Below are 17,886 nucleotides of genomic sequence, written 5' to 3'. Positions count from 1 at the left end.
ACGTGCGCTCAGCGTTTAAGCCGTCCCGCCCTGGCGCTGCGCCGCCGCGGAAGCGGGGAGGGCGGGCGGGGGCGGGGCCTGTGGGGGGCGGGGCCAGACGGCTTCTCCGCGAAGGGTCTGGGCGGGGCAAGGCCTCCTGGGCCGGGCCTAGTGGGAGGGGCCGGCCGGCGCCCGTAAGGCAGGCTTCTCACGTAACGGGGCCGGCGGGGCGGGACCTGCGGGCGGGGCGAGTCCTGACAGGAGGCGCGTGGTCTGGGGACCCGGCGAGTCCGGGCGGGAGGGGCGGGGCCTGGTGGGCCCAGCGGCTTCGCAAGGAAAGGGGCGGGCGGGGCTTGTGGGCGGGGCGAGTCCTTTCGGGAGGGGCGTCTCCTCAGCTAACGGTCCGGACGGGCGCGTGCCCGCGGGCGACGCCTCCGGGGCCCTTGCGGCCGGGAGCGCGCCGCCGCCGCCGCCGCCGCCCGCCCCTGCCCGGCCGCGCACGGCTTCCTCCGCGGCTCCTCGTCGCCTGGAGGCTCCCGGGGCTGCGGCGGGGCGGGCCGCGCGGCGTGGGCCTGCGGGGGAGCACGATGCGGGCGCGGCGCGGGCGGTGAGGACGCGCCATGGGCGACAGGTGAGCGCGGGGCCGGCGGGGGCCGCGGCCCCCACGTGGCGCCCGCTGAGGCCTTTGCCTTCGCACAGGTGGCTGCGGGTGACCGTGCTGCCCGGCTGCGTGGGCTGCAGGACGGTGGCCGTGCCCGCGTCCTGGACGGTGCGTGACGTGAAGCGGCGCCTCGCGGCCGAGACGGGCTTCCCGGCGTCGGAGCAGCGGCTGTGGCTCGGCGGCCGGCAGGTAGGCCGGGGCCGGGGGCCCGGGGACTGGGCACGCGGGGGCCGGGGTGGCGGAGGGAGCCTGGGGCCGGGGGTGGGGGCCCGGGGGACGGGGCAAGCGGGGACGGGACGGCCGGGGTGGGCCGCCGGGCTCCTGCCCGCCGGAAGGGCTGCCCTGTGAACAGCCTGGCATGACTCGGCCGTGTGCCTGTCATTTCTGTCCGTTTGCCGCCTCAACGCTGTACCTCCTCCCCTGGTTTGTCTGCATCTTCACTGCCTGAAATTAAGGTGCTCTTGATGGGCGTTATAGACAGGGGGCTTTTAAAAATTTCTTAGTTTGCTTTGGAGCCATCGCCACCGAAGTGACCACAGACACTTTTCTGATGGCGTTTGGCTTTTAACTGGAATACCGATCCGTCCTTCCACCTGGTATGTCCTAGAAGTTTCCCTGCATCTTTGAATCACAGAAATTGGGGACTGAAAGGATGGGTCCTCAGACATACTTAAATATGGAAGTTGTTATTTGGAGGAGTAAGTTTATATTAAAACTTGTAAGGGCACATGAATGACCTGGTACATCAAAACTTTGGAAAATAGGAGATTTCACATCACATGTCACCTTTAAGATCGGCGGAAATACTACAGTGACCTTCAAGGGAGTTAAATGGAGGTACTTCACTGAAAATTAACTTATTATTTGATCCCTGTAAATATCTTCACTTTTTTGTGATAAAAGAGGCAAAAGAGACTTGAGCAAGATACACGAGGACTGCTTGAGCCCCACAGGACGGCGTTTCAAGTGCTGGGCTGCCTTACTACCAGCACAGGTGTTGGTGAATGTAGCCCCTCGGTCCAGTCTCAGCCCTCTGGTCTCCTGCCCTCCCAGCTGGGCCTCAGGCTGACCTGTTCTGACGTTCCTCCCTCCGGGGAGCCGTCTTCCTGCTGCTCGGTCCCGGTGGTGGCAGATGGTGGCTTGCTTGAGGACACTGGGCGGGACTGGGGAGGAAGGCTTGTCATTCTTACCTCTTCATCTGCGCCTGCCCAGTCTCTTGACTGGGTGTCCTCTCCTGGCCCTGGACCTCCCTCTTTGGTTACTCCTGTGGTTCTGCGCTGTCAGCTTAGCCCCTAGGTGTGGTCACGCCCAGAGCCTCTCCCACCTTACCCGTTCATGTGTTTTGTCCTGTTGCCTGTTTTGTAGTTGTTTTGATGGTTTTATCGTGTGTGTGTCTGTACCTGGGCTTGTATGTGTGTGTATAATCTAAATAATATACTGTTTGCTTCTAATTATTTATAAACTTTATGAGAAGCTTATGCTTTATGTAGCAACTTGGAATTAACCTTTTTTCACTCAATATTATGTTGTAAATATCAACTCAAATTTATGTAGTTATTTAGTTACACCATTTTCATTGCTCTGTACTACTCCACTATATGAATATGTCATAGAATTTGGATTGTTTTTAAACTTTTGCTGTTAACCACAATACCGTTACAATTATTCTTACCCGTGTTTCCAGGCACAGAGTTTATCGGCTTGCTTTAGCATGCAGTGGGAATGTGTAAATGAAAGTGCTTCATAAACTGGGAACTGTAACAACTGTTAACGTCACAGTTATGTTTGGATTGTGTTTTAGAAATGGGGACTGAGTGAAGATGACGTACAGAGAGTACGGAGGCCGGGTGGGACATTGCTAGCAAAGTCCGAGAGGCGTCGAGAGTCTGAGAGCTGGAAATGGAGCGGAGCCAGTTAGACGTGCTGGGGATCCAGTGGACTTGGGTTTTGGGGGAGAGAGCTGGTCGCCATGCGGAGCAGGCCCTGGGCTGGCAAGAAGGCTGGGAGGCCGCCTCTGACAGGCCCAGCCTGGGGACCCCTGGAGGGAGGGCGGGCGCAGTGGGAGGTGGGTGCTTGTAAACAGTGGCTTTTTGTTTTTTTTGTCTTTTTGTCATTTCTTGGGCCGCTCTCGTGGCACATGGAGGTTCCCAGGCTAGGGGTCCAATCGGAGCTGTTGCCGCTGGCCTACGCCAGAGCCACAGCAACGTGGGATCCGAGCCGCGTCTGCGACCTACACCCCAGCTCACAACAACGCTGGATCCTTAACCCACTGAGTGAGGTCAGGGATTGAACCTGCATCCTCACGACACTATGTTGGGTTCTTTTTTTTTTCGTCTTTTTTCTTTTTTTTGCCTTTTCTAGGGCTGCTCCCTCGGCTTATGGAGGTTCCCCAGGCTAGGAGTCCAATTGGAGCAGTTGCCGCCGGCCTACGCCAGAGCCACAGCAACGTGGGATCTGAGCCGCGTCTGCGACCTACACCCCAGGTCACAACAACGCTGGAACCTTAACCCACTGAGCAAGGCCAGGGATCGAACCTGCAACCTCTTGGTTCCTAGTCAGATTCGCTAACCACTGCGCCACGACGGGAACTCCTGTAGACAGTGGTTTTGACGCAGATGAGAGGGACGCCCTTCACGTCTATGGAGGAAGAGGAAGTTGCAGAGGTGGTTCTGGACAGGGCAGCAGGAGTGTTTGCAGGGGTGGACCTGTAAGTCTCTCCGCAGTGACCCTTCGGGGTGGGCTGCTGGGGAGAAGGGGCTCTGGCTTCGATCATTTACCTCATTTTCCAAAAAGGCCCTTCATTGCCCTGCCCCGGGTCCTGGGCACACACAGTGGACCCTGCCTTTGTGGGACACAGAACCATTGCCGAAAGGAAAAGGAATGCCAGGACATTTTTCAGGAAGGCCCACTGGGGACGTGGCAGCCACAGCGGCTTCAGAGGTTCCAGTCCTCGTGTGCCGTCTTGCACATCACGGCTTTCATGGCAACACCTGAGCAGTTTTCCGACGTGTATTTCTAGGAGTAATATAAGGTGCTCTTCAAAAATAAGTGAAAACAGTCACTGCCAAGAGGTGTGAAATGCCACATGGTATAATCCTTTTCAAGAAAGTTACCTTAGTATGTTAAATGCCTTAAAAACCACATTATTCCCACTAATTTAAAACTTTTTTTTGGTTCTCGAATATCTGCTAAATCTCATTGGACTGTGTTCTGAGTGATACATTTTGTTTCTTTATTTTTTTGGCTGTACCTGCAGCACGTGAAAATTCCTGGGCCAAGGATCGATCCCACGCCACAGCAGTGACAACTCCCAGGGAGCTCCCCGAGTAATACACTTTGGAAATGCTATTCAAAAGACTGATTTTGTTTATGTCAATAATCCTGATTCACCATAAAACATTTTTAACTATTTTAAAACATAAATATGTGTATCTTTATCTCTTTATAGTTAAAAAAAATCATTTACATTTTTAAACAGAATTTTGTTCTCTGCCATATTCAGTTCTCCAGAGCAACTTATTTCCTGATAAGTTATTTCATAAGTGGAATGTTAATTCATAAGTTAATGTTATTTCATAAGTGGAAACCAAATGAGGTGAAAATTTGAATTTACAGAGTTAGGCACTATATTGCTTTTCATCCATTTTATTTTCTATTTTTCAGTTATGTGACTGGATCCCGATTGGAGAGCTGACTCGCGGCAGTCGTCATCTCTTTGTAAACCTTCAGTCAAAAGGCTTAAAAGGGGGAGGTATGAAATCCACCTCACCAGGCGTAAATTCCGTTTTTATTGCATAAAGATTATGTTTTAAAAATGAAACGAGGAACATGCCTTTGGGGTGGGATGAGGGGCTGTCAGGGCCAGAGGAAGGCGCAGGTGGGCGCAGCTGGTGGGCTGGAAGAATGCGTGGGCAGGAGCAGTCTGCGGGCGGAGTCCCGCGGGGCTTGGCTGTGGTGGGTCATTGTTCCAATGTGACGCAGATGAGTTCATAGTGATGATTTCGTTGTAAGCACAGCTTTCTTTTTTTACTTATAAACAGCTGTATTTTTATTCTGGGCATCTGAGAAGTTACCGCCCTTCCCCCCGCCTCCCTGCACCTTGCTGTCTGGCACCCGTCTGAAGGTGACCTGGTGGGTCAGTTCGGAGCGTCTCCACTTTAGAAAGACTTAGGGTGTTTGACCTGGGCAGCCACTGAGACAGTGACTGGGTGAACTTCAAATCAGGCGGAACGTGAGTTTGAGAATATTAGGAATGTCAGAACAGGCACCACCCCAGTCTCTGGCTGATTACTTAGCTTCAAAGCGCCCACACAGTAGCACCATTTATTTCATTTGCTTTGGAAAATAGCAACATCCCCCCGTGATAATCTTATGTGACATTTAGTGTATTTTTGAACGTATTTAAAAAACTGAATTTGTAGTTTAATTAAAAATCTTGAGGTTTGATAAAATCGACTCTGCTTTGCTTTCTACCGAATCCATGTAGTTAGGTTTTCCTACCAGAAAAGTGCTGCAGTGCCTGCGTGAAGTCACGACTTGTGTGGTTTTACAAGTTACTTGGTTCAGAATCAAGTAACACATTGGCAACAGGCCAGAGGATTTTTAAAAAAAGTCATGTAAAATATGTTCTGTGTTTAGGTCGATTTGGGCAAACAACCCCACCGCTTGTCGATTTTCTCAAGGACATTCTGAGAAGATACCCAGAAGGAGGACAGATTCTTAAGGTAGGGCGAGGTCGTGTACCTGTGTGCACCGACACTGGTAAAAACGAGATGGACTGAAGTTGCTTACTGGTCCTGTTGGTATTTATGTTGTAAACATTTCGTCTAGATTTGAGTGGCTGTATCTATTTCCCTCTGCACCTGCAGTGCCCTGGCAGGATGGCCTGGGCCGAGGGGCAGTCGGTTTAAACTCAGGGGCGAAGGAACCCCTCAGTGCTCTGTGCTGTAATCAAGCAGTGTTGCTCTAGAAACACTTTTTTGGGTAATTTTATGGAAGTACATAATGTAATTTTCTGAATTTTATTGTGCAGGGCTATTGCACACCAACCAGCTGACCAAATAAAATAGTACAAAACCCACATTCAGGGGCTGTGTACCCAAGCCTGTTTGACTCCTTTGGATTTAGCAGTTTGCTTTTTAGGAGAGTTGATTTAAAGGGATAATTATTTTAGTTAAGTATTTTTATTTATGATATATTCCTTTAGTTTGAATACAGTCATTAAAAAACAAACTGAGCAGCCATACAAGAAAGCAGTAGTGGGAAGATGCTGAAGTTCGATTTGTGTTTCACCTTCGTAAGAAACTTCCTTAATTAATTGTAAAAGTAGATTAATTCTTATTTATTTTTCTTCTTATTATAGAGTGTTTATTACTTTCAATATCTTAGCTCTTATTTTGTTTTCTAGTTTATTTTTTATTTTTATTTTTTGTCTTTTTAGGGCTGCATCTGTGGCATATGGAAGTTCGCAGGCCAGGGGTCAAATCGGAGCTGGTTTATGCCACAGCCACAGCTACGCCAGACCTGAGCTGTATCTGCAACCTACACCACAGCTCATGGCAACATGGATCCCTAACCCAGTGAGCGAGGCCAGGGATCGAACCTGTGTCCTCATGGATACTAGTCAGATTTGTTTCTGCTGAGCCATGACAGGAACTCCTATTTTCTAGTTTAGATGGTAAAATTTTAGTGAATAAGCACTAGGTCTGTTTAACTTACTTTATTTTTTTATTATTTTTTTTTTTTGGTCTTTTTGCTATTTCTTTGGGCCGCTCCCGCGGCATATGGAGGTTCCCAGGCCAGGGATCCAATCGGAGTTGTAGCCACTGGCCTACGCCAGAGCCATAGCAAGACGGGATCCGAGCCGCGTCTGCAACCTACACCACAGCTCACGGCAATGCCGGATCGTTAACCCACTGAGCAAGGGCAGGGATCGAACCCGCAACCTCATGGTTCCTAGTCGGACTCGTTAACCACTGCGCCACGATGGGAACTCCTTGTTTAACTTACTTTAAATACTAAGCAGTTATCCTCAGATGCTGGTTGAGGAGAGTGGTTTTAATGACGAGGACATGTGGGAGCACCTTTGAGAGCAGGCATCAGCGGTTCACAGAAAGCTCCCTTGAAAACTTTCCATTAGGAGAGTGAAGGCGGGAAGCGTGTGGTCGTTGGGTTGTTTTGGGTAGAGAGAGGTGAACAGACTACATTAAACTAGGCCATCAGCTCAGAAGGGAGTGGAGACGAGGCCAAGGTGGTGAGCGAGGCCTCTGGATGCTTAGAGTCAGCGGCCAGCTGACGCTGAGTCCTTCCACTGCGCTCACGGGGTGTATTCGCCTGTCCTCGGTGTCCTTTTTGTTCCTTGGGTACTTTAGGGGATTCAGCCGCCTTAGATTTTAATAGGAATCCTAGAATCCCCTGGACTTAGACCTGCACTTTTTGTGATGTTGGCCGAGAGAAGATAGGGCCAGAGGCACTTGAGTGTCTATAGCCCAAGCGCTTGTGCAGCTGGCACACTTACTGCCTCTTCTTCTCAGAATCCGTTTGAAAGAGATCCCTGAGAAGAAGTGCCTCGTCCTGATTTTCCTCCAACTCGAGACGGGTCGTTAGAGCCTGGGACTTTTATTTCTGGTTTCCTTTATCTCTGCTCCCTAAAATGTGCGTAAGTCACAATAGCTGTACAGATGAACGCGAGCTCCGGCCTCTAAAGTGCTCTTCAGTTACACGTTGATTTGCTACCTATTTACTTCTTATTTCTGCCTTTAATTTTCTGTTCTATTCCAAAGTGAATAGGATGGCTCATTTTTAGAGACTCTGTTAGACTGGATTGGGTGGGAATGGTCTTAAAACCCTATGAGACATGGGTGGTCGTGTGAAAGGAAGACAGGAGGCAGGTCAAGGCGTGGCCGCCTGTTTGTGTTTGGGGGTGAGCAGCAGGTGGGATCGGGCTCCCCAGCTCACCTCCCAGGCAGCCCCTCAGCGCCACGCTGCCCTGCCCACAGTCTCCTTGCACGGGGGCGCTGTGGCCCTGCTGGGGTAAAGGTTCTGCTGCTGGCTCAGCTGCAGTATCAGGAATGCCCTCTGCGGTCCTTGCCCATCCCTGCCCCCTGCTCGGCGGTTCCAGGGTGCTGGGAAGGTAAAAAATAGTGCCCCCCAAGATAGCGGTTCACGAGTGTCCTAATCCAGGGTGGGTTAGCCTGTGTCTAGAGACCCATCCATGTAACATACAACCGTTTGATTCGGTTTGGTCTAAGTCGGAGTTCATCCAGGAAATTGTCGCCTGTTCCTTACCTTAGACTAGTCTAGGTTCAATTCCGCTAAAATATCCCAGGAACAAAAACGACACTGAGCTGGCTGGTCGCTGGTTCTGAGAATGGACAGAGACCTTGCTCCCGATGCAGAGCGGGTGCCCTCACTCATGTGTAATGACTTTTAACGTATTGTAGGTAAGTACAGGCGGTAGGTGACCATCTTATTAAGTATTCATTTTTGGCATTTTTCTTGACTAGGAATTAATTCAGAACGCAGAAGATGCTGGGGCCACAGAGGTTAAATTTTTATATGATGAAACTCAGTATGGAACAGAGACGCTCTGGTCGAAAGATATGGCACAATATCAGGGTAAGAATCCTTCGTTGGGGAGGTTAGTTCCTGTACGAACAGGCGATCTTGAGTGACTTCCAGTGCAGTGTGTGAAGAACGGTCTGTCGCCACTGGTCCTCCCTTCTGGCCGGTTGAACTCCACTCCTTCACGTGTTTCCTCTGCTCTTCGTGAGCAGGTGTCCCTGCTAGTTGGTATTTTTACAGAACGAGGACTGAAAATCTCAACTCAGAGGAACGAGCAGAGGAAACACGTGGGTCTCCTCTTCTGCTCAGTGACCTGCGAGCGTACCTTCTGTCAGGAGCAGGGCAGACTGACGCCCTTGCAAACAGAACACCCCTCTGCATTTGGAAAGAAGTAAGAGGGCTGGTTGTTTCTGGTACTGTCTCCTTTCGGAGGACTCTGGAAGTATTTTGAAGCAGGAGAGGCGTGAGTAAGGAAAATGAGAGACGGTAGAAACCGTAGCCAATCCTTAGGGGACTCCTGGTGTCGTAGGCTGGGCAGCACGGTGTTGAAAAGAATATTCTGGACTTGCGGCTCAGCCGTGACGCGGATGGGGGACTGTGACTGACTGACGGTGGAAGAAAGTTACTGAGCGAAGCGGGGACCAGCTCAGACTTGCCTGGACACATTTTGAAGGAGATGTGAGTTGTGTGATTTGTGGAAGAGGCTTTGTGATTTAGGAGAGTGATCGCCATTGTTGTTAAATAGTAAATACTTCGCATGTGCTCTCCTAGTTAATGTGTTTCTTCTCAGGCCCCGCTTGTGACAGGAAGGTTGCGTGGTGGTGTCTGTCAAGGGTGCGATGCCACCTGACACACGGGGAGGTTTTCCTTCTGGTCCCGACTCCTGCTCCTTCGTGACCTCGGGCAGGTCCTTCATTTCTACAGCCAGAGGGTCCGACCATCAGGCTTCCTGGCTCTCAGAGTCTGTGGTTGATGTAATCGCGCGGAAGGCTCTCTGTGTCCTGGGAGGGACTTTGGTCCAAGTCCCCTCCCCAGGGCCGCCCTGTGCCCGTCTCCACAGGACCCGGTGGTGAGCGGCCCTGATCCCATCCTCCCTCGCTGGGACTGAGCCGAGGGCAGAGCCTGGCCGTGTCCTCGCCTGCCTGCCTTTGCGGTGGGGGAGCGCTGCGGGCTCCCAGGTGCTCTGGGGGCTAAATGAGATCCTGTGTGTTGAGAAGTGTCCCGTCTGCTGACACACTGATACTGGGTGTGTCCTGCAGAAGCGACACGGCGAAGGTGAGAGTGGGATGAGGTCCTGGAAGTGTTTGATTCAAAATTCTATCTCACGTCTAGGAAATTTTGCCCTAGGCCTGACTTGGTCTCATTAAAAAAAATTTGAAAGAAGATTATTGAGCTGAGTTGGTGCATAGGCACCCTTAGAGCCAGGTTCTTCCGGTGATATCAGATTAGCCAGTTGAAAAACTCGGGCGCCACCTCTGGCCTTTTCACACGGCAGCCCCTGCTTGTGAGGCCTGAGGGCGTCTTCCGTTTTCAGCAGGTGTGACTAGTGTCTTGGCTGCCGTCACTTCCTGGTCACAGTTTCCCCTTACCCACAGCATGTAGCTGAGAACTCCTGAGTGCTTCCGTATAACGAGGTGGCAGGGCTTCGAATGTCCGATCTGGTGCAGGACCCAGGCTCTTCCCAGCTTCGTGCTCAACTGATGAGTTCAAGGCTGTGACGCATGAAGGAAGCTGGGAGAACCGGGGGCTCCCAGAGGCTCCCCAGGTCTTCTCGTGCTGGGGGAGCACCCACCGTAGCTGGGTTTAGAGAAGGGGCCTTCCCAGTGCTCGTCCTTCCTAGGAGCCTGGGCTGCATGCGGATCCCTGCGGCGACTGTGTCACCAGTGGCAGTCACGCTGTTTTGTAACACGGACCATGGCAGCACCCCACGTCTGCGCTTGAGGCCAGAGGCGTGTGAGTGCGCAGGGTTATTTTTCACCTTATGAAGTGATCCACAAACAGGTTTCTTTAGATCGCAGATCTTAGCGCATTTACAGATAATTCCCTTTGCAAAGATCAGTAACTGTGCTCTCTAGAAACACAGTTTACAAAGTAGTGCACGGCGATTGATGTTCTTGTTTGCCCTGTGTGTCGAGTATCCAAGGACCGTGATTTTTCCTTGAATTTTTGGTCGACAATACTGTTTCTTCTCCTGGCAATTTTTACCATCAATTTGTCATTTGTTTTTATGGTGAAGACAGCCGAACTGAGGGCCGAGTTCAGTCACTGGGCTCAGTTCCGTCTTCCCGCCACTGAGCAGTGTGAAGTAGGGCCAGGTCTCCAACGGGGACTGAGCACTCCGGCCCCCTTTCTCAACACCCGCACGTCCCTTGCCGCCTAGGGCCAGCCCTCTACGTGTACAACAACGCGGTCTTCACCCCGGAGGACTGGCACGGCATCCAGGAGATCGCGCGCAGCCGGAAAAAGGACGACCCTTTGAAGGTCGGAAGATTCGGAATCGGGTTTAATTCTGTCTATCATATCACAGGTATGGTATCTGGCCTTTCAGTCTTGATACTGAAAATTATTATCGTTTATTGGGTTAACTTCAGAGGTGAAGCTGTTTTAAAAGGCATCTTTCCCAGATTGTGTCAGTGGCAAGAAGTATGTCAATGAAATATCAGTGTGTCGTGCATTTTCTCAAGTTGCCACGGTAACTGCACTGAATCTTCATCACGTGATCCAAGGAGTCAGTGTGTTCCGTCATCTTACTTGTGGCTTGAAATTTCCTCTGAGCTGTTGAAAGCCTACACAAAATCGTTGTTCTAAAAAATTTTATGCCGCAAATCTTTGAGTCAGGCAAACTGATTTTCACAGATTTTCTTCTCCATATTTTAATTTATTTATTTATTTTTGCTTTTTTTAGGGCCACGCCGGCTGCATATGGAGGTTCCCAGGCTAGGGGTTGAATCGGAGCTGTAGCTGCTGGCCCACACCACAGCCACAGCCATGCAAGATCCAAGCTGCATCTGTGGCCTACAGCACAGCTCATGGCAACACCAGATCCTTAACCCACTGAGCAGGGTCCGGGATTGAACCTGCATCCTCATGGATGCTCGTCAGATTCGTTAACCGCTGAGCCCCGGTGGGAACGCCTTGTACGTGTTTTTAAATAATAGGACGCAGAAAGGGTAGGAGCCTCTGGTTGAGGAACTGACAAAAGATCTCTGACGTGACTCTCCTTTCTCATTTTGTTCATAAAAATTTTGCTCTCCTTAAACTTAGGAGTATTTTAGCACTTTGAAATCGTGTCTGGCATCTAGGAAGAATAGGAGGTTTCCGATTCGCAGTTACAGTAGGAGGTATGTGACACTCTAGGGTAGACGTCTCTCAGCGTATGTGGCTGTTCTTCCAGAGTCAGAGCTCTTAGTATCTACTGTAGTTTTGTGATAAAGCTTTTCAGAAATTAGCGCTTGCTATGGTTTAATTTCAAAGTGTGTTTGCATTTTGAACCTGCAGGAGAAGGGGAGTTTGAGCTGGCAGGCCGTAGCTGGGGCCAGCGTGGCCATATAATTTATCACCCACAGCGGGACACTCCTGAGGGTGAAAGACGTGGTTTCCTTCTCAGACGCTGGCCTGACCTGGGACCGCCGCAGGCAGGCGGGCGGGCGGTCTGCTCGCTGTGGCCCACTTTCAGGAAGCCTGTTTCCAGTTGCCCTTACGTCGTTGCAACGTGAAACACCCTTCCAGGTGACATTAGTTACACTGCATACCAGGATGGACGAAGGCCCATCCCACATCCTATACCGATTACATGTGCACATTTGCGTGTTCAGCTCTTTGTGCGTGACCCTCAGCCTTTAAGTTTTACGGGGGCGCAGGTGTGAGCTGCAGTGGCGCGGAGACTGTGCAGGAGCGAAGCGTTCTGAGTCCGCCGACTCCGTGTCTGCGTCTCATGTGGGCTCGTCCCTGGTCCGGAATGAGCGTGGGCACGTGGGGTGGCGCCGGCTGGAGCGGCTGCTCCGAGCTGGGGCTGGTGAAGGTCACGCCTCCTGCTTTACCACCGGCAGGAGGCTTCCTGACGCAGCTCTGGGAAAAGGCGTGGGAAGGGGGTGTGGACGGAAGGGGTGTAGACCGCGCTGGTGCTCGACCTGGCGGCCGGGTTGGCCGAGTTACCAGTTCCTACATCAGACCCCGGAGGGCTTGGGCCTGGGCGGTGTGACAGCTGAGCCCAGAGTGGAGCAGCCCTGTCACAGGCGGACGTCCCTGGTTGCATTGCATCTGCAGACGAAGGCCTCAGTCAGATGAGCCCATTTCTGACTCGCTCCAGGCCACAGAATCGCCTGCGTGGTTCTTTCTGTCCCCTCTCTGTTGGAGTCTCCGGGTGAAGTTCGTGTTTGGGGCGTAGGCTGCAGCTTTGTTCTGATTGATTGAGGTCCCACGGCTGTGGTGGGCGTGTGAGTTCCCACGTACTCGTTACCTGGTGGAGCTGTGTGGTGTGTGTTTGCAGGTGGAGCTTAGGGTTTCCCGATCCTCTTGTGAAGCCCCTCGATGCCTGGGACTTTGTGACTCAAGAGAGTCATCATTTTTCGAGTCCAGAGAATCGTATTCTCAACGCTAACTGTAGCTTGTTCTTGGACGGCTCTGTTGTGACGCATGCTTTCTCAGGTGGAACGTTCTGGTGCTAGCTCGTGTGTGGCTGTGGTGGTGCTCGTCCACTGCGCTTCAGAGCCGATGGTGACGGTGGGTTTTCCTTCACAGATGTTCCTTGTATCTTCAGTGGGGACCAGATCGGGATGCTGGATCCCCACCAAACGCTTTTTGGTCCACACGAATCAGGCCAGTGTTGGAATCTTAAAGATGACAGCAAAGAAATCAGCGAGCTTGCAGACCAGTTTGCACCGTTTATTGGCATTTTTGGAAGCACCGAGGAAACGTTTCTAAGTGGCAGTTTTCCGGGCACATTCTTCCGGTTCCCCCTCCGCCTGCAGCCCTCGCAGCTTAGCGGTAACCTCTACAATAAGCAGAAGGTTCTCGAGTTGTTCGAGTCCTTCCGGGCCGATGCAGACACGGTGCTGCTCTTCCTGAAAAGTGTGCAGGACGTCTCCTTGCACGTCCGCGAGGCCGATGGCACCGAGAAGCTGGTGTTCAGGGTGACGGCCAGCGAGGGCCAGGCCCCGAAGCCGGAGCGGCCGGATGCCGTCAGGGCCCTGGGCGCCGCCATCAGCAGCTACTGTGCCAAGGTGCCCAGCAAGAGCATAACCTGCGCGACGTACCCGACGGACGTGGTGGTGGAGGACGCGTGCGCTGGGGGCGCGCAGAGGACGTCTTGGCTGGTGTGTAACAGTGTGGGCGGCCGGGGCGTCAGTACCCAGCTGGACGCGCTGGCCGACGAGTTGAAGTTCGTGCCGGTCATTGGCATAGCCATGCCCTTGTCCAGCGGGGGCGAGGAGGCGGGCAGGGCAGCCTCCGGCTTCGCAGGGAGGGCCTTTTGCTTCCTCCCGCTGCCGCCGGGCGACGAGAGCAAGACGGGCCTCCCCGTGCACATCAGCGGCTTCTTCGGCCTGACGGACAATCGCAGAAGCATCAAATGGAGAGAGCTGGACCAGTGGAGGGACCCGGCGGCCTTGTGGAACGAGCTGCTGGTCGGGAGCGTGGTCCCTCGCGCCTACGCCACCCTGATCCTGGATGCCATCAGCCGCCTGCAGGCGGAAAGGAGCCCCGGCCTGCCCCTGTCAGCCGACGCCGTCTACGGGCTTTGGCCGGACGTGGACCGGGTCCGGGTGCACTGGCAGCCCGTGCTGGAGCCTCTGTTTCGCGAGCTGTTCCAGAACGAGGTCCTTTACTCCCTCAGCGGCCGCTGGGTCAGGCTGGAGCAGGCGTGCTTCTCCGACCTGGACGAGAGTCTGGACTACACCAGGTCTGTGCTCAGCTACCTCCAGAGCGCCGGGAAGCAGGTGGTCAAGGCGCCGGCCCACGTGGCTGCTGCCGTCCAGCTGGCCGCCGCCGGTGCCAGGCCCGCGGGGAAGGTGACGCCCGCGTGGACACGGCAGGTGCTGAGGAAGGCGCCCCCCCTGGGCGGCGCCGCCGAGAAGCTTCACCTGCTCGAGTTTGTGCTCTCCGACCAGGCCTACAGCGAGCTGCTCGGGCTGGAGCTGCTGCCTTTGCAAAGTGGAAGCTTTGTTCCCTTCTCCTCATCTGTCTCAGACCAGGATGTCGTCTATATTACCTCAGAGGACCACCCCAGGTACGTGCGGGGCCCGCTTCCACAGCGCTACCGACTCCTGGGGCCCCATCCTGGGGCCCCATCCCGGGCGCGTTTGGAGCCTGCTGGGAAACGCAGCGGTTACGGTGCAGCCGCAGCGAGGAGGGCCTGGCACAACGGCCCTGTTAGAACAGGAGGGGACGCACGGTTACACTCTGAAGGCAAAAGCGTGCAGATGACTGGCAGTTAGAAAGTTCAGAGTTCCCCAGGGGCCTCGCGGTTGAGGATCCGGTGCTGTCACTGCTGCGGCATGCGTTTGATCTCTGGCCCAGGAGCTTCTGCATGCTGCAGGGGAAACAAGTTGTAGCAGTTGTTTTCTTGGAAATTCCAGTAAGAGAACACTGCAAATAATGATTCTAAAGAGCTAATACTAACTAAAAGTAGTCAGTAGTGAGTTATTTTGATGAAATTAAACGAATGAAAATGCCATGTTAAGAATTTCTTTATGACCGAGATGTGTATTGACATTTCAGGAAGTAAACTAGGTTTATCCTGAGATGTGTAGACTCCGCCTGGTTTTGGAAATGGTGCGTGATTTGTCTTAAAGGGAAGCGGGGGGATGCTTGATCAGGAGTATTGCAGTGCGATTTGACGTGTGCCTTATAATTTATGTAAATAGTAAGTACATGGAGTTGCCTTGAAGTTGTGTGATTGGATGTCTTTATCTCAGCCTTGTTAGAAGGTTCAACTTATATTTCTTTCATGTTTTAGGTCCCTCTTCCCAGGTCTTGAAGGAAGATTTATTTTGGATAACTTGAAACCTCATCTTCTGGCTGCTTTAAAGGAAGCTGCCCAAACACGAGGTATTATAGCTGTTTAGTTTTTTTTTTTTTAAATAAACGTATTTATAGAAATGTAAACAGTTTAAGTTTTCCATTAGGTTGAATCAGTGTGAAATTGCCGATAGTTATGCATTTTAGACCCATAACTCGATGGTTTCACATCAACCCCATGTGATTGTAGTTTAAGATGTTTTAATAGTGGATTTTGCCATCCCAAAGAATCCGCAGGTGATACTGTGTTTGACGGGCTCTCTCGTCACGGTGGTGGTGGGCATTTATGGAAATCAGTTCTTAGACGTGCACAGGGCTGTGCAGTTTTTAGTGCTTTCTTGTTTCCTTCTGGTCTGAGCCCCCGCCTCACCTCCGTAGCCCGTGTGGCAGTGAGTGCAGCCGCTGTCCCTTAGGTGGCACAGGGCAGAGGGGTCGGCTTTGGCCCGTGGGCATGACACGTGCCCTCCACAGCCCTGTGTGGCTGTGCCGGCAAGCGCTGGCGGGCCGAGGAGCTCTGCGGCGGGGCGGCCCCAGCAGAGGGTGCCGTCCTTGAGCGGGAGCTCTTCTTAGGAAGAGAGAGGACGGCGTGGTTGTGTGCAGTATGGTCTTTCAGCTTCGGCAAACACCCTTCTCTTGCAAGACAGTTGCCTGAGCCTTTGAAGTTAGATATTGGCCTGAAAACGTCTAGATTTGTCCTCCTAGTTACGGTTGGAAAGCGTATTCTTTGCGGCGTGTCTTTGGCGGTGGATGCAATTTTCTTGTCAGAGACACCTGCCGAAGGACGAGTTGCTGACGACGGCGCCTCTCCCCGCCTGGAGCAGGAGGGAAGGAGTTGGACGGGGCCAGGCCCACGTGAAGTGGGGTGAGGCCGAGGGTGCCGTGCGAGCCCGAGGGCATCCAGATCCCTCCCTTAGTTGGGAATCGTCATCTTCCAGGGAGCCTTAGCCAAACACGCTGGCCTGTAACTCTGCCATCCTGTGCTCCAATTCCAGCAATCTTTAGTTTTCAAATTCTCGCCTGTATTCCTGTATAAAACTTTACATTGAAATGTAATGTGCATATGGAAAGTCTCTATGTCTTAAATGTAGGCCTGATGAAATTTTATAAACCCAACACGTGCTGCAGCTCCACGCCTTTTGCACGGAGCCCCGTCACCTCGGGGGCGACCGTGATCCAGAGTCCCGCGCGTCCTGTGGAGGAGGCAGCGGTGTGGGCTGTGCGTGCTGCCGTGGCGCACGCTTAGGTTTGCCAGGCCCGTCCGGGATCGCACGTGCCGCTGTGGGTCAGTCTCTGGCTGTGCTGCTTCACTGTGGAAAGAGGGGCCGTTGTCCGTGGCCAAAGGTTTCTGAGGTGGACGTGGATTTGGAAGTTGGCTGAAAGTTACTCCCGACCCAGCAGGCAGAAGGGGTGGACTGCGACGGCGGAGCAGGGCTGCCTTCCTCGCAACGGCCTTGCTGCTGGGCACTGGCTCTTACGTCTGTAGGGCTGAGTTAAAGTCAGGTCCTTTTCCCTGTGGTAAGGTGACATCTTGATAACCTTGAGTCTTCCTGCTTTGTATGTATTTTCATCTTCTCGTCTACTGTGCCTTCTCGATTGTTACTTGGGGATCATACCATGAACACTGGTTTTCTCTCTGGCTCCTGGTTAGTTGTTTTGGACGGTGACACTGGATAGGGTGTCTTCACTGCGTGTGTCACCTGTAATTTGTGGCTCAGCTGTCCCACGGTTGGCCTTCACGGTCACTTTTCTGTAGCTTGACTTATTAACCCGCCGTTCTTGTGCTTATTTAATGGTCCCGACCCCTAGCCTTTTCGTGTTTCTGTCTGGCCATGGGGTGAGGGGTTACTGCCCCTGGGGCGCCTTCCCTGTTTTTATACCGTGAGGTCCAGGCAGGAGTTTGTTGTTGCTGCGGCTTTATTGCCATTCACAGCTGGGATGTTCGGGAGCATAACGGTGTAGGAGCTGATGGGGACCCCTAAGTGACACCTTTGCCTCCCTTCCCTGAGACCCGAGTCGTGAGGGGTGTGCAGGGAGGGCCCGGCAGGTGGACGTCGGGGCTGCGGACCGTCCTGCCCTTGAACTCTGGCCGGGCACGCCGAGGCTGCTGGGGCCCGCCGTGCACGGGGGCTGGCGGGCCGGGCCTGGCAGTCTCCCTGGGCAGCAGCAGAGCCCCTTTCTAAACGGGCCGGTCGGCGAGCCATTCCCCGTTCTGCTGGCGGGCAGGTGAGGGGCAGCGAGTGTGGGGCGGGGAGCCGGGAGCCTTAGTTATGGGGCTGCCTTCCCACCGTAGGAAGCACCACCGATGTGTGACAGCGTTTGGTCTTTTTTGCTCTACGTAATGATTTTGTGACTGTTGTGCTGACCCCACGCGCCCGCCGCGGACGTGTCTTTCCAGTGAGTGGGAAAAGCTCGCCAGTTTTGAAGGTTCTGCTGCATACAGCTGCATGGGAAGCTCTTCCTCTGTGGTGGGTGTTTCTCTAACCCGGTAGCCCGGGCAGGGTCTGTACGGTGACGTGGTCGTTTATCTCTTACTTGTTTCACGTTAAAAACCCCGAGCTGAGTGTGTTCCTGCCGGCCCTGTCCCTGCTGCCCCCGCTGCCCCTTTCCTTGCGCAGTTCCCGGCTCCGCCTTCCCCCTCGGGAAACACACCCTGACTTGGGTTCGCT

The 17,886-nt window shown here is 53.2% G+C and overlaps 1 protein-coding gene across 1 annotated transcript in view; it reads left to right on the top strand.

The window, feature by feature from the left end:
- The first annotated feature begins 467 nt into the window (after window positions 1–467).
- SACS (sacsin molecular chaperone) overlaps window positions 468–17,886 on the top strand; it is a 39,322-nt gene continuing 21,903 nt past the window's right edge. Inside the window, exons 1-8 of the mRNA XM_047755764.1 lie at window positions 468–610; window positions 679–829; window positions 4,304–4,391; window positions 5,279–5,364; window positions 8,146–8,257; window positions 10,584–10,730; window positions 12,944–14,429; window positions 15,159–15,250. Coding sequence (XP_047611720.1) covers window positions 600–610; window positions 679–829; window positions 4,304–4,391; window positions 5,279–5,364; window positions 8,146–8,257; window positions 10,584–10,730; window positions 12,944–14,429; window positions 15,159–15,250 — 2,173 coding nt within the window. The 5' untranslated portion in view covers window positions 468–599. The remainder of the gene's footprint in view (window positions 611–678; window positions 830–4,303; window positions 4,392–5,278; window positions 5,365–8,145; window positions 8,258–10,583; window positions 10,731–12,943; window positions 14,430–15,158; window positions 15,251–17,886) is intronic.

This window comes from Phacochoerus africanus, chromosome 13 (assembly GCF_016906955.1).
Source record: "Phacochoerus africanus isolate WHEZ1 chromosome 13, ROS_Pafr_v1, whole genome shotgun sequence".
Classification (NCBI taxonomy): Eukaryota; Metazoa; Chordata; class Mammalia; order Artiodactyla; family Suidae; genus Phacochoerus; species Phacochoerus africanus.
This window is presented reverse-complemented; position numbering and strand designations above follow the sequence as displayed.